Genomic DNA, 15,697 nt, shown 5'->3' with positions numbered 1-15,697 from the left:
GTCCCATGCCCCATGTGCCACAAACTGTGCCCCTCAGCCTTTGGACTCCAAAGCCACATGAGGGTACACCGTAGATGAAACTGCACAAAGACAATAGTCATTCTCGGTCACCGAGAGACTACCACTATACTATATGCATTATCTTTATTTCCAACCTATTCTTACTAACAGAGAACTTCCTAAGGACTATACCAAGAAGTTAAGTGACTTAATTAGCATCACATTGGCCAAGCCACGATTAGGAAGTGAGGTCTCCTTCTTTCTAGGCTCAGTACTCTCCCCCCCAATTCCCTTCAGCCCACCTTATATTTTGATGGTAAAATTTAGACCATGTTGCCTTTAAACATGCTCTAAAGATCACAGTGTGGCCTCAGAGAGAGTGCTAAGTGCTAGAGCTAAAAGTGCTGCCATTCTCTTTGACCCTATTTGGACAGTTCATCTGTGGTTTCAAAATGTAAGCCATAGTTTGATCATACGTCTGCAATTTAAAAGGTTATTGGCATTTAAAAGATTTTTTAGGTGATGGAAGTGATCAGCAAGGGAAATCAGTGCATGCGTTCAAAAAAGATAATAAAGAAAGAAGAGCTGGACAACTAAGCATCTCAGGACATAGATGGGCAGGCTGGGAGACAGGATTCAAATCCAGCCTCAGATACTTCCTAGCTGTGGGACACTGGGCAAATCACTTTGGATAAAAATTACTTTTTTTGGGTGGGGTAATGGATAAAGTGTTTTTAGGCTTGAAGTCAGGAAGACCTGAATTCAAATTTAGCCTTAGTTTCTTCATCTGTAATATGAAGATTGTAATAGTACCTATCTCTCAGGGTTGCTGTGAGGACAAAACAAAATAATAGTTGTAAAGCACTTTGCAGACTTCATGCACTATATAAATGTTAATTATTGTTGTCTTCTATTGAACCAATCTTGCAGATATCTTGATAGTTTAAAGAACTCTTGTTAAACTCAGTAGCATTTTGAGAAACAAAAGAACTGTCACCTCTGCTAACCCAGGGCTCCTTTCTAATTAGAAATAGCCTTTTCTATTTACAAGACAGAACAGGAGCTTGAAATAAATAAACATCCTGTCTCGCTCACGTTCCTGGGTTTGGTAGTGATGCCAACATTTTGAAGCATCAAGACTCATTTCTCTCCATCGCTGCTCTACAGAATGAGTTCCTCTTGGTTGAAGGGTAGATATAGGCCCAGTACTAGAGGAGACTGGAAGGGAGGTTGAGAGGTTGGGAAGACCAGAGTTAGTCTAATTCTGATGGTTCTCTTTCTCTCTTTAGGTCTGAAGACCATCGTGGGAGCCCTTATTCAGTCAGTCAAGAAGCTGTCTGATGTGATGATATTAACAGTGTTCTGCCTAAGTGTCTTTGCCTTGATTGGACTGCAGTTGTTCATGGGCAACCTGAGGAACAAGTGTGTTGTGTGGCCCATCAATTTCAATGAGAGTTTCCTTGAAAATGGCACCAAAGGCTTTGACTGGGAAGAGTATATCAACAACAAGAGTAGGTATTCCCTTTTTTGTGGGAAGGAGACAGTCTTTTTCTGGCTTTTGTGGTCAGAAAATCTGTACTGAACTTGAAACGTGAGTGTTCCAAGAAAGGAGCACCAGACTACAGTGATTGTAAATTGTTTTAAAAAGCAAAACAAAACACTAAAGGAAAGCCAAATTCTAAGTCCTTAGTTTTAAAGAGTAGATATGAAGCATGATTTCTCACTGCAAGAAGCTGGGATAGGATTGTGTATGAGTATTGTCACATGTATTAGCTGTCAGGTGTTTTTACCCAATTATTTTCTTTGTCAAAAGGGAGAGTTCCATAGGAAGGGGTTGGATTTTGAGATGAAGACCAAGGGCACAAAGAAAACGTTTCATTTGTTTTTGTTTGTTTGACAGACTTGATAAGGTATAGGAATGTCTATTCAGTAGTCTATTCATGAGTATCAGAAAGGACCTGGAAAGGTCATCCATAGCATCTCCTTAAAAGCAGAAGAGCACTCAGACTTTACCAGCGGAGTCCTTCACTTGGTTTTCTTCTCTCCTTTAAAATATTCAAAGAAAGAGGCCTTACACGTTCCCTTGAAGAATGAGAGTTGCCCTGAGACTTTTCTTTTTAAGCCCTTTTTGTGCCCACCCTTCTTGTTCTTCAAACTCTGTGCCATCTGTGATCTGTGGGAGTCTGTCCAGTTTCTGCCAACCTCACTCAAGTGCTAAGAAGGTTTCTACAAACCTTAGTTCAATTAAATGTAAGCCACTGTTTTTAGGGTTATAGGATCATGTTCTAGGTGTTGCCTATTTTATTAGTGAGGGATTTTCAAGGGCCAGAGAGCAAGGAAGGGGCCCTACTCTAGAACAGATGAGGAAGGGATGTGCTTAAGGAACAGAGAATGCTTTGAGAGTGTTCCTAGAGAAGGCAGCTTCGTGGCTTCTCTGAATGGGCCAGGTGCCCAATGGTCCCTTAAGACAGACTTATTTAGAAAGAACTATGGACCAGAGAGAACTTGTCGTACTAAGAAAATCCATCTCACTTCCATCTAGACTCTAGACTGAAAATGCTATTTGGTCATGTTGATGGTGCTGTTAACTACTGTTTAACTGCTGCACTCAAGGAAAGCAGGAGGTGGATTTTGTAACTAAAGGAATGAATAAATGGTAGAGGCAACTGAATGGCACAGACTTGGAGACTGTCCTTTATGGAATGTCAGTGTTTTTCAGACTCAGAAGTTTACTGTGACTAAGTTTGGGAAATGCTTCATGGCATCAAGAGCCTTCAGTCCAAGACTGATCAGGGCATGCCATATACAGGAAAATCCACAGTGGAAGGAGACTGTTGAGATGTCCATTTACAGGAAAGAGTTAAATTTATGCATACTAAAATATTTCAGGGGAAAAAAATTTTTGCTGAAAAAAATAAAAGGATGCTTATTTCCCTGAATATGCCTAATTCATTCTCTGTCTTTTCTAAAATTTCTAGCAAATTTTTACACCATTCCTGGCATGCTGGATCCTTTACTCTGTGGGAACAGTTCTGATGCTGGGTAAGTTAACCCTCTGGATTATTTTCTCCTCCTTTAAAATAATCTGTCTCCAATTTCGCTGAAGGTGAACAGCATTTTCACATGCCCTTTCCTTTGAGTGGCGTAATGGGGGCAAAAATTGAACTGTAAATGGAAGAACCTGGCTGGGTTTTGGCTTTGATGTTTCACCATTTCCTAACCCCAAGGACTTCATTGCTTCCTTTGTAAGACACCAAGCCCTGCCCCGGTCGTAGAACGGATGTGGCGAAGCTGACGACTTGGGAAGTGCTTTGTCAACTGAAAAGTACTAAATCAATGTTACTGTTTTGTGCTTGTCCTCCTGTACCAGATTATCGTAAGGCAGAATCCTTGTTTGGAGGCAGCTCCAGATTCTTGAGGTTATGCTAGAGGAGTGCTGTAAGCACTGGCAGGTTCTACCGTGCTAACAAAGCTCTCTTTTTGGAGCTAGCTGTGTATGTATAGGCTCGCCATTTGGGGATGAATCTATTGGTATGTCAACCCATGAAAGAGGCAGTTAGATGGTGCAGTAGATGGAGCACCGCTCAGGAAGTTCTGAGTTTAAATCTAGCCTCAGGTACTTGCTAGCTGTATGACCCTGGGCGGGTCACTTAACTCTACCTCAGTTTTCCCATCTGTAAAGTGAGCTAGAGAAGGAAATGGCAAACCACTCCAGTATCTGTGTGAAGGAACCACAAATGGGGTCTTGAAAAGTCAGCTATGACTTGTTAACAACAGCAACAAAACCCATGAAACAAAGAAAACGACAAAGCGGCCTGGTTTTCCTAGAGGGGCAAATAAGGCCGTTAGCAGAATTGATTTGGTTTTGTTGTGCATCCAATAAAAGCTCCATTATTGACATGAGCCACGAGGAAATAATTGCCATTTATGAATTAATCTCAGGTGCAAAGGACAAAAAGGACAGAAATTGTATGAAGAATGTGATTGTTCCTTCAAATGAAGTCAACATATAGTGTGATGCTCTGGGCATTCCTTGTAAGGGCAGAAGTAGGGCAGAATGATGACAAACGGGTGTCAAGGCTAAGACGTGGGAGATTTCACAACGGCAAGACCTGTGTTCATTGGCTCTCTACTTATTAATATCTACCAGGGCATAAGAGGGGGAGATGGGGCTCATCTAAGGAGGTATTCTCCCTGGTTAGAGGGGATCCAGGACTATGAGGACCCACATCTATGAGGGATTCTCTCTGGCTGGTGGCTCAGCTCAGTGCCTGACACATCGTAACATTTTTTAAACCTCTTCCTTTTGTCTTAGACTCAATACTATGCGCTGGTTCCAAGACAGAAGAGCTGTAATGGTGAGGCAAGGGGGTTAAGTGACTTGCCCAGGGTCACACATAGCTTGGGAGTGTCTGAGGTCAAATTTGAATCCAGGACCTCCAGTTCCCAGGCCTGGCTCTCTATGCACTGAGCCACCTAACTACATTTAATAAATGTGTATTGTCTGACTGACTGATGGTAAGCCACATTTTGGCGATTGTACCAAGCCTCAGAATGTGGGGGAACCTTATAAATTAGATTCATATTTTGGTACAATTCCTGAAGTATTTATTAAGTGCCTTCTATGTATAAGGTCCTTGTGCCAGCTTCTGGGAATTCAAAGAGGTAAAGGAAAGAGGAAATGTTCTCAGTGTTAGAGGAACAGAGGAGGAGAAGGGGCAGGAACCAGGGAAATTAATGTAAAACGCAATCAAGATCATCTGAGCTGAGGGAGGGGAGTGTTAACAGCGGTGGTGCTCCATCAGCCTTTACGATTGCCTCCTGTGTGCTTGGCACAGCGTGAGACCAGACAATCCCTACCTCGCATTTGATCAGACAGCGTAGGTTAGGTGACGTATACAGAATCGGGCCAGGGCATGGCAGGGGCGGCGCCCTGGCCATCTGGGGGTCCCCTGAGATCTCAGGGAGGTGAGGCATCCGGGAAGTACCAGGTGCAGAGGGTGGTGTTCGAGCTGCACTCAGAGAGCCAGGGGTTCCAGGAGGCGCACGTCTCATTTCAGACGCGAAGGGCAGAGCTGGGCATAGGGGGAAGTTTGGGGTGGCACGGAGAGTTTATATTGGGGAATCAGGTGACCGCAATGGAAAAAGATAGGGTTGGGTCCAGATTGTGGAAGGGCTTTAAATGGCATACAGGTGAATTGAACAGAAATAACAAGGACTACTTTGATGTTTGTGACCAGGAAAATGAAATGGTCAGTCAGGTCTATGTAAAAGAAAGATGGGACCATCCCCATCTCCGACCTTGCCCCAGTCTTCCAGTCTGAACCCCAAGATGAGCAGGAAGCAGTGGCCTTGTGTTCACTGGATAGAAGCCCCATCCCCCATTCCCTAACGAAGACCACAGATGTACCGAACTCGGTGCCACGGAAGCCGAGGGATCCCCCTGAAACGGGTCTTTTCCCTAAAAGGAAGAACCGCTCAACTAAAACCCCCTCTTTCAGAAGTGGGATCGGCTTGGCCGATTTTGAGAGGCACTATCTAGGGGTGAAGGGTTGGGGGAGAATTGGTGAAGTCATTGTGAACAACGAGCGAGCAGGGCAGCAGAAGCAGAGCTTATGCACGCTGCTTTGGGTTGGGCATGGAAGGGCTTTGGGGATGGGGAGGGAGCAGTCACACTTGAGGGGTATCGGGGTTAGGGAAGCTCCTGAAGAAAAAGCTTCAAGGTCCCGCACAATATTGGCATCGCCCGGCCCTGTGCTGGCTCACTCATCCTGGGATTCCAGGAAAGACTAGGGGGCACCCACGGCCACCCAGAAGCCTTCACTCTCCACGTGGGAAAAGCCACGCGGGCCGAGAATGTGCGTCGGCCGGTGATCGCCCGAGAGCCAGCCCTTTGGGGTGAGCCGGGCTCGGGACCGCAGGGCAAGCAGAGGGGGAGCAGGTCCCCTGGGACAGCACAGAGGGCCTCGGGCTTCTCCCGCAACACGGGCCTGTCCGTGGTGTCCCCTGGGTCATAGGGCTGCCTTCTCTGGAGGACCGACCTGGGGCTTCTCTCTCAGACGGCAGGAAAGCCCACGAGGATTAGGCAGGGGAAGGCCAGTGAGGCAGTCAGAGAAGGGACGCGTGCGAGAGGCATCCGGGCCCCCGCTGGTCCCCTGGCACAGACCCTGAAGGATGCTGGGAAGGTCCCGGTGGGAGGACAAGGGGTGGCACGTGTGCATGGGCCGCACGAGGCATCCTGGGGATAAGAGGCCAGACCAAGGGGCAGCCCTGAGAAGTGTGCCATCGCTATGAGAGCTGGCTAGAGCTCAGTGGACGGAGCGCTCAGACCCGGCTTGGACACTCACGCACTGGCTGCATGGCCTCGGGCACGCCAAAAGGAACTGGCAAATCACCCCCACACCTTTGCCCACAAGACGCCCGGGCCGGGTGGCTCCGGGGTCCTGAGGAGCCAGCAGGGCCAGACAGCAGCACCGAGGACAGACGGAAACGCGGCTTTGGTGCTTTTGGTTTCTGCCTTTCCGGCCTTTCTCCACCCAAGCTCGCCTTCACAGGCTTCAGCCGTGGGGTAACGTGTGGGGCCAGAACCAGATCCCTGCCCTTCCCTGGTAGCTCCCGGATTCTGCCCTCCTCCATGTAGCTGACACCACCTGCGGGCCGAAGCTCTGCCGTAGATGCGCCTCAGAGCTGACCAGGACGCGGCCCTCCGGCCCTGGCCCTGTGCCAGGGGCCGACCCAGGCTCCCGCCGCCCGTCCGGGGGTGCCCGAGACGTCCCTGAGAGCCTCGTTCCTCTCCCTGCTTGTGGCTGCAGCCTGGCGGGTAACGGGATTGCGCAGGGTCCACCTTCTCATGGATTGGGCTGGGCCAGGCCAGGGCGAGCCGAGCTGCTGCCGCTGCCGCGGCTTCGGGCTCCGGTGAGTCTTGAGCTCTCAGCCTTTGAGCTGCTCTTCTTCGCTTGGCGGCCTGCAGAGTGCACGAGAGAATAGCCAGCAGGGAGCCATTGAAGAGGGAAGCCCACAGTGGTCACCTCGCCCGTGGCTCCTGCCTCTGTCCTCTGAGCCAACAGAAGGCCCCAGCCGCGGCCCCGGCCGCCCGGCAGATGCGTGGAGCCGCCTACCTTTGCCTTCCGCTGCCGCCCCCGAGCCCCCAGCCCCTTCACTTCCCCTCATATGGCATGGCCGCAAGGCCTCTCACCCTCTGGCTTTGCCCAGGCCATCCGGCGAGCAAGTAACCGGGTCCAGACTTGAACCCAAGACTGATTCTCCATCCGTTGAGACACCCAGCTGCCCCACGAGGGCCCTCCCTGCCCGGGCCACCAGAACCGAAACCACGGTTCTTGGTCTGGCCGCGACGCCTTGCTGGCCATCGGGAGGTCCGTAGTGGAGGACATTGTTAATGGCAGGTGGTCACTCTTCTCCTGTTCTCTTTTCAGGCAATGCCCCGAAGGATATCTCTGTATGAAAGCAGGAAGGAATCCAAACTATGGCTATACCAGCTTTGACACTTTCAGCTGGGCCTTCTTGGCGTTGTTTCGTCTCATGACCCAGGACTACTGGGAGAACTTGTACCAGCTGGTGAGTACCGTCACAAAGGGAAGGCGGCGTGGCCAGGCCGGGCCCATCCCCCCAACGCAGAAGAGAAGAAAGTGCTTCGCAAGGCGCGGAAGCACTGCGAGCACCTACCGTGCCTTAATACACGGGCAGCGGGGTGGCTCAGGGGATGGAGAGCCAGGCCCAGAGACGGGAGGTCCTGGGTTCCAGTCTGGCCTCAGGCCCTTCCCAGCTGGGCGACCCTGGGCAAGTCACGTGACCCCCACGGCCTAGCCCCACTACTCTGCTGCCTGGGAGCCACTCCACAGTATCGATTCTATGAGGGTTTGAGACAATTATAATACACGATTTATCCTCTAAAGGACCTTCAGTGGGGTTCCGTTCAACACTTGGGTTCTATTTGGAAGTAGTTCGTTTGCTGGTGGAGGCTGGTCCTAGGAGGCAGGACCAGAACTCTGTGCTTCAGGGACTTTGAACTGCCCAGCTGCAGTGGGAGGACAGAGACACGCGCATCCCTTAGGAAGAGAGGCAGGCGCTGTTTCTACAGGGGAAGCCTTCAGGTCAGACCTTCAGGGGATTTCTGGCTTGGGCCCGGGCACCGCCCAAGGGACCCCCTGCTATTTAGCAGAGAATCCTTCAGAGTGGGGAGGCGCTCCGTGCTTTGTGGCGATAAAAGTGCGAGCGGTCATGAATCTAAGAAAGTACCAGGGCTAATCCTCCCTGTTGGGGAGGGGAAGGAGGCCCGAGCCCCATCTTCCTCCTGGCGCTCCTCCCTCATGGCCTGCTGGGTGGTGGAGGGGACCAGAGGGGACCAGAGGCTCCGGGGCCTCGGCTCGCTTTACGATCATGGCGCTCCCTGCGGGATCTGCCCGCTGGTCTTCCTCCTCCTCACCAGTCTCAGTGGGAGCCCCACCCTGCTTTCCCATTCCTGTCCCTGATTTCTTAGCCTGTCGGAATGAGGCCCTCACCCATTAGCAAAACAGGGCCGTGGGGCAGGGAGGCCTCCGGGAGGTGGCCAGGGAGGGAGGCCTCCGGGAGGTGGCCAGGGAGGGAGGCCTCCGGGAGGTGGCCAGGGAGGGAGGCCTCCGGGAGGTGGCCAGGGAGGCATCCGGGAGGTGGCCAGGGAGGGAGGCCTCCGGGAGGTGGGCAGTAGTTTAGGGATACTTGTACATCTTACAGATTTTGAGTCTCAGAGCTATAGGAGGTCTTTTAGTTGCTCACATTTTCTCCCCCACATGTTTCATTTCTTTCCATTTTAAATGTGTTCCTTCTTATTAAAAAAAAAATCCTTTTAGAAGCAGCTTGGTGCACAGTGGATAGAGCACTAGAAGTGGAGTCAGGAAGACCCACTTTCAAATCCAGCGGCAGGCATTTACTGTGTGAGCCTGGGCAAATCACTAAGCACCATTTGCCTTGGTTTCCTCAGCTGTAAAATTGAGATCATACTAGCATGTGCCTCCCAGTATTGTTTTGAGGATCAAATTGTGAGATAACATTTGGTTTTTGTTGTTGTTGTAGCTTTTTAACCCCTCACCTTCCATCTTGGAGTCAATACAGTGTATTGGCTCCAAGGCAGAAGAGTGGTAAGGGCCAGGCAATGGGGGTCAAGTGACTTGCCCAGGGTCACCCAGCTGGGAAGTGTCTGAGGCCAGATTGGAACTTAGGACCTCCCGTCTCTGGGCCTGGCTCTCCATCCACTGAGCTACCCAGCTGCCCCCTGAGATAACATTTGTAAAAGCACTTAACACAGTGTCCAGCATATAGTAGGCACTTAACAAATGCTTGTTTCTTTCCTTCTTGTAATCAAAACCATTCATCTTATTGCCAATAATTACACTTCTGTGCACCATTATTAGGCACCTACTCTGTGTATGAGGCAAAAGGACAACTATAAACCCCCTTCCAAGGATACAACACATATACAGAATCAGTCTATCTGATACATTTACTCTTCTCTCCTTAGCTAGGATAAGCATATTATTTCTTTTCATCAAATCTAGCTGAATCATTGTTAAGTTTGTCTTTTCTTTGAACCTTTGATCAGAAGGAGTCAAGCATTGTCTTATTATTTCTGTTATTAACCCAAACCTAAGGAAGCAACTCTGAATTAAAGCCCCTCTAGATTCTTAACAAAATTAGCCAGCTAGGATTGTATATCACAACAGGGAGGCCCAGTGAGGAGCCTCCTCTCCCAGTGCCAAGGTCAGCACTAGAGTCATGGACAGTTCCTTGAGGCCCTGAGAGGTGAAGCCACTTATCTGGATATGTGGGAGATGGGAGAAAGGGAGGGAGAGGAAGGGAAGAAGAGAGGGGGGGGATGAAGGAGGGGAGGGGAGAAAGAGAGAGAGAGAGAGAGAGAGAGAGAGAGAGAGAGAGAGAGAGAGAGAGAGAGAGAGAGAGAGAGAGAAATAGAGAGAGAGAGAGAAATAGAGAGAGAGAGAAATAGAGAGAGAGAAACAGAGAGACAGAGAGAGAGAGAGAAACAGAGAGACAGAGACAGAGAGACAGAGACAGAGAGACAGAGACAGAGAGAAACAGAGAGAGACAGACAGAGAGAGAGAGAAACAGAGAGAGAGAGAGAAACAGAGAGAGACAGAGAGGGAGAGAGAGAGACAGAGAGAGAGAATAAATGTGCACATGTATGTGTGTGTGTACACATGCACATGTGTGTAACAAAAGTCCCAGGCCTTCGGTCTGAAGCCAGTTCTATCTTTATGCCAAGCTGCCTCTCTCCTCTTCTTTATAGTAATCATTATTCAGGATTGTTTCATTCAGATTTCCCCATTAATGAGAATAGAAGCTTTGATACAGGACTACTTTTCCCTTCCTCCATCTTGTGATTTTTTCTAATTTTTTTCCTCCATTTGTCTGAAACACATCATATTAAAGCCTATTAATTAGCCACCACCCAGAACTTTGGCTTGGTCTTGAAAAGAATCAAACAAACAAGCATTTATTTGTTTGTTTGTTTGTTTATCTATTTATTTATTCATTCCTTTATTTGTTTATTGATTTACTTGCTCTATTTATTTGTTTATTTATTTATTCATTCATTTATTTGTTTATTCATTTGTTTATTTAAAACCCTTACCTTCTGTCTTAGAATCAATACTGTGTATTTCTTTGAATCAATACTGGTATTGGCTCCAAGACAGAAGAGTGGTAAGGGCTAGGTAATGGGGAGTTGAGTGACTTGCCCAGGGTCACACAGCTGGGAAGTGTCTGAGGCCAGATTTGAACCCAGGACCTCCCATCTCCAGGCCTGACTCTCCATCCACTGAGCTACCCAGCTGCCACCAGCATTTTTTTTTCACTTGTTATTTGTTAAAACCCTTCCCTTCTGCCTTAGAATCGATACTGAAAAAGAGTGGTAAGGGCTAAACAATTGGACTTGCCCAGGGTCACACAGCTAGGACATATCTATCAGATTTGAACCCAGACCTCTAGTCTCTAGGTCTGGCCCTCTATCCACTGAGCCACCTAGCTGCCCCTAAAGCAAGCATTAATTAAGCACTTACTATATACCTGGCACCATGTGCTCTCGATAGGAGGATAAAAGCATAATAGCCCCTTCCCTTTGGAGGCTTACATTCCAGCAGGAGAGACAAGATGTATGTGAGTATATATAGCCAAAACAGATCCAATGTTTCCATGGGTGGGAAGGCAGAAGATCCTAGAATCACAGATGACGAGTCACAGAGGGCTTTCAAGGCTTTAAGTGCAACCCTCTCATTATATAGATGAGGGATCTAAGATTTCTAGATTAATTATATTAAATTAATAAATTCTGAGGATTAAAGATTTCATGACTTCCTTGATATCACATATAGGCGGTCAGTAGGAAGTGTCAGAATTTGAACCCATGCCTTCTGCCAATAAATCCAACCCTCTTTCCCTTGCCCCACTCTAGGAAAATGAAATCCATTTTTAAGTAGCTTGTTTTGTTTTAAGTTTACATTTTCCCTGCTTCTTGGTTCTGAGGCTATTTTCATAGCATTTGAATTAATGAAATTTTTACTTTCGAATGATGGCCAGTGAACAACTGAGCTAATGTCTTGGATTTGACGTGTTCCGTTGGGAGCAGTAAGGTCTATTTCTGAGCTTTAAAATCATAACAATTTCCCGTAACTGCGCGGCCCGGGGACTGTTTCTCGTGCTTTCCGTGGATGCCTGTGCCTCCGACAATGGCTTTTGTCTTTTGCAGACCTTACGAGCAGCGGGGAAGACGTACATGATCTTTTTTGTCTTGGTCATCTTTGTGGGCTCCTTCTATCTGGTCAACCTCATCCTGGCTGTGGTGGCGATGGCCTATGAGGAGCAGAACCAGGCCACCTTGGAGGAGGCCGAGCAAAAGGAGGCAGAGTTCAAGGCCATGCTGGAGCAGCTGAAGAAGCAGCAAGAGGAAGCCCAGGTCGGTGTGGCTGAAGGGCCCGCGACGGCTCCTACCCACCACCACACGGCTTCTTCTTAGCTTCTCTGAATCGCTCCGGGTCAAGCCAGGCGAATGGGGTCTCTCGTCTCTCCAGCCCTCGCCACTGAGCAGAACCCAGGGCGCTCGTGGTCGTCTGCCCTCTAGAGACCACAGAGTAGTTTCTCAGCATTCTTTTTCACAATTTCTCGGGCAGCCCCTGTTGTGCCAAGAAGGCAACTGGGCTGCTTACCAAGGATGCACCTATGGGAACCCCCCCAAGCGTCCTCTTTAAAGGTCTCATTCAAGTGGCCTAGGAGGGACCAGGTGGCTCAGTGGGTGGAGCCAGACCTGGCGATGGGAGTTCCCGAGTTCACTTCCTGGCTGGGTGGCCCTGGGCGAGTGCTTGCCATTTTTCTGCCTCAGAACCGACCCTTGGTATTAATTCCAAGACAGAAAGGCCCCACCTTTAGTCCCTGTGCCAGCGGCGTGTTTCCCCTCCTGCCCACCTCTCTTGCTGCAGCGGGGGAGGGGAGCAGCTTCTCTGGCTTGCACGCTCTCTCTGATCGCCCCGCTTGCTCACTTCTGGTTTTCCTTTGGCGCTCCCACAGGCCGCGGCAATGGCTACTTCAGCTGGAACCGTCTCGGAAGATGCCATAGAAGAAGAAGGCGGAGGAAGAGGGTCTCGGAGCTCCTCTGAAATTTCCAAACTCAGTTCCAAGAGTGCCAAAGAGAGGAGGAATAGGAGGAAGAAGAGGAAGCAGAAAGAGCTCTCCGAAGGAGAAGAGAAGGGCGACAACGAGAAGGTGTTCAAATCCGAGTCCGAAGACGGCATGAGGAGGAAGGCCTTTCGCCTGCCAGACAACAGGATCGGGAGGAAGTTCTCCATCATGAACCAGGTAGAGTGTCTGCATGGGCCAAGCAGGGCCTTCCCTGAGGGACACCCCCCCCCCCCCCCGCGCCCCCTTGCTGTGCTTTAGCAGGAAGCGGGCGTCCCCGGAAATGAGAGATGGAGCCAGGTTAGAAGAGCGTCCACAGCTCCGTGTTAAACATTTGTTCATGTTAGGTTGCCCCCGCAGGGTAGCACAGGCCGGGACGTCGAATCCTTTGGTTTGGGTCCTGCTACGTCAAGTGAGGGCAGACGTGCCAGGCACGGTGAGTGAGACTGAGCGGACCAAGCTAAGCCTCCATGTCGGATGACAGGGAGTGGGCCGTCTCCGTTCGATGTAGATGGCCCTCTTTGTCTCCTTTCCTGCCCTGGCTAACAAGTTCGGAGGCTTCGTTCTAGGAACGAGAGACAAGGGCGGTGAGCTCGAAGGATGTGTGTGCTTGGGCAGCCCTTCCGAGAGGCCACCTTATATCATCGAGAGGGGTACACCAGTGACAACATTACATCATTTGGCCAGGCTCCCGGTTCTAAAGGACTGGAATTTGCCCAGCTTCCTTCAAGAAAAGGGCATGTCTTCTCTGGGTCAGAATGAACGCCAGCCCACTCTGTGGACGAACTTCTCTGGGGCCACACGTAGCTAGTAGCCATGCTAAGTCATAGACCCAGTTTGTCTGAACATGGCATTGTTTGATCATGGCAGAGATTGTCACAATCTGCTGTAACTGTAAACCAAGCCAACCAGTGGTCATCTGTCTCGGCTGGAGGACCTCTGAGGGGAGGGAGCCCACCCCCTCTCTGGACCACCCTCTGATGGCAGAGGAAGCTTGCCTCTTGTAACCTCTTCCCAGGGCTTCTAGTTCTGCCCTGGGGCCAAACAGAACTCCGGATCCTTCTTGAACACAACAGCCCTTTAGAGGCTGAGTTGCAAGGAACTTTGGAAGTCCTCTAGTCGGATCTGTATCTGAACAAAAGTCCCTTCCAGGGGTGGTCAGACAGCCCTTGTTCAAAGATGCTCCAGCTCCTAGGGAATCGCATTCCACTTTGGGATATCTCAAGTCGGGGTGTCAACACTGGTACCCCAAACCAGATTAAAAGGCTATCAAGAAATCTCTAACAAAATAAGGAGAAATACAATAGAAAATGGTGTTAATATCTGTTTTTCTTAGTCAAAATGGAGCTTCCATGATCCTTATCAGTGGTTATTAAACCCAGTTATTAAAACAGTTTCTGTTTGAGTTGGACACTACTGCTGTAGTGGGCAGACAATTGGAGGACATGACTATGGGCAAACCTATTAATCTTCAATATTAGGATTGCAAATTATAGACAAATTACCAATGTGCTTCTCTGTAGGGAGTTTTGACACCCCGAATATCCTAAATTGAACTGATAGCATCTCCTTCACTCAGCCCTTCCTGGGAACGTGTCATTCTTTTAGTCCCTTCTTTTGGCCCAGTCTTGAACCCATTTGGATCAATCAGAACATTTAAAGGTATATTGGGAAAAGAATTTACATCCTGCTTAATGTCTGCTTTTTTCTATTACACCAGATAATTGTTCTTCTACTTCATATCATCTCAGGATATTTGTTTATTGTTTCTAGGAGTGCACCCATGTCCCTTAAGTCCAGTGGCTCTCTCTAGGCCATGATGCTCTTTTCCTGCCATAAAGAAATACTGAAAGTTGTTAGAGAGTCAGGTCAACAGAAATTCCCCATATGTGGCATTCTGTCCAGGGCCTTTCCTTCTTCCCAGCAATGGGCCATTGTCAGGAGGTATTCCATCTTTTATCAAATGTTAGGGTTCCAGATCTAATCCCCATTCTGGCCCCTTTCATGGTTACTAGCTTACTTTCACCTTGTTTTTCTTCTTTTGTGAGACCCCTCATTAGAGTATAGTGTGATCACAACATTATTATAAGTGTGGTCCCTTAACTACTTTGTTGGGATCCATCTTTGGGGTCATTTAATGGAAATCGTGGTGTGAAATTAGAAGTGCTACTAGCTTTAGCTTTTTGCTCCAAAGCATTTGTGATGAATATGTGTATATATATATATATGTATATATATGCATATATATACATATATGTTTTAGCAAAAGTATTGCCCCCTAGCTCATGAATAAAAGTGGGCATCCAGGTCTTTTGATCACATGAAAATAGTCACTTCCTCTTGATTTTCTCCCATCAAAAATTGTAGCTTCCTAGAACACATAGCTTGCCTGCAGTAACTTACTTTGGGAACCCAATAGGAATATTTTTCCCTGTCCTGGGATTCATGTTCTCTTATGGCTTCTTTGGACTGTTCTGGACAGGCAACAAGGACAAGTGGTCATTTCTTCCCTCTTACTAATAACTCAGTTCTAATAGTTAGGCTCCTTAAAATGCCAAGAAACATGCTTCAAATGGATGTCAAAATATTCTTCTCTGAGCTCTTCTGAGATGAGGCATTTACTAGTCTAAATAAAACAAAAGCTTTCCAGACTCCATTGCTTGGTCCATCTTTGACTTGACCCATATTCCTGGCTCTTGATTGAAAGCATCATGGTTTTTAAGGGGTAAATTGGAAAGCAAAGCATAAATATAAGCTGCTATTTTTATCATGGATATCATGCTCTTCCCACCCTGTGGACGGGCCTAGGGGAAGGCACCGTTTTTTTCTGTGTCAGTTCCCCAAGGTAGAATAAGCAATCAATCCTCAGCTTGGATTCCTTGTAGTTCATTTTATATCTTAACATCAAGATTTCCAAGTCCTGATCAGAGCTTAGATCACACCAGATGAAATAGGTCACTAGCTTCTTTGCTCATTTCTCTAGGACAGAATCTCTTACATTAGTTATGGCACAATTTAT

General features: G+C 48.3%; 1 protein-coding gene across 4 annotated transcripts in view; it reads left to right on the top strand.

Moving 5' to 3' along the window:
* SCN8A (sodium voltage-gated channel alpha subunit 8) overlaps positions 1-15,697 on the top strand; it is a 223,109-nt gene that overhangs the window by 130,856 nt on the left and 76,556 nt on the right. For all 4 annotated transcript variants that reach the window (XR_008912050.1, XM_056798197.1, XM_056798195.1 and 1 more), the window contains exons 7-11: positions 1,290-1,511; positions 2,979-3,042; positions 7,434-7,575; positions 11,756-11,962; positions 12,571-12,858. Coding sequence is in view for 3 of the 4 variants with exons in the window: in XM_056798197.1 (XP_056654175.1) it covers positions 1,290-1,511; positions 2,979-3,042; positions 7,434-7,575; positions 11,756-11,962; positions 12,571-12,858 (923 nt within the window). In the remaining variant the exon portion in view is untranslated. The remainder of the gene's footprint in view (positions 1-1,289; positions 1,512-2,978; positions 3,043-7,433; positions 7,576-11,755; positions 11,963-12,570; positions 12,859-15,697) is intronic.

Source organism: Monodelphis domestica, chromosome 5, assembly GCF_027887165.1.
Source record: "Monodelphis domestica isolate mMonDom1 chromosome 5, mMonDom1.pri, whole genome shotgun sequence".
Classification (NCBI taxonomy): domain Eukaryota; kingdom Metazoa; phylum Chordata; class Mammalia; order Didelphimorphia; family Didelphidae; genus Monodelphis; species Monodelphis domestica.
The sequence above is the reverse complement of the archived record's forward strand: the minus strand, read 5'-3'. Positions and strand labels throughout refer to the sequence as shown.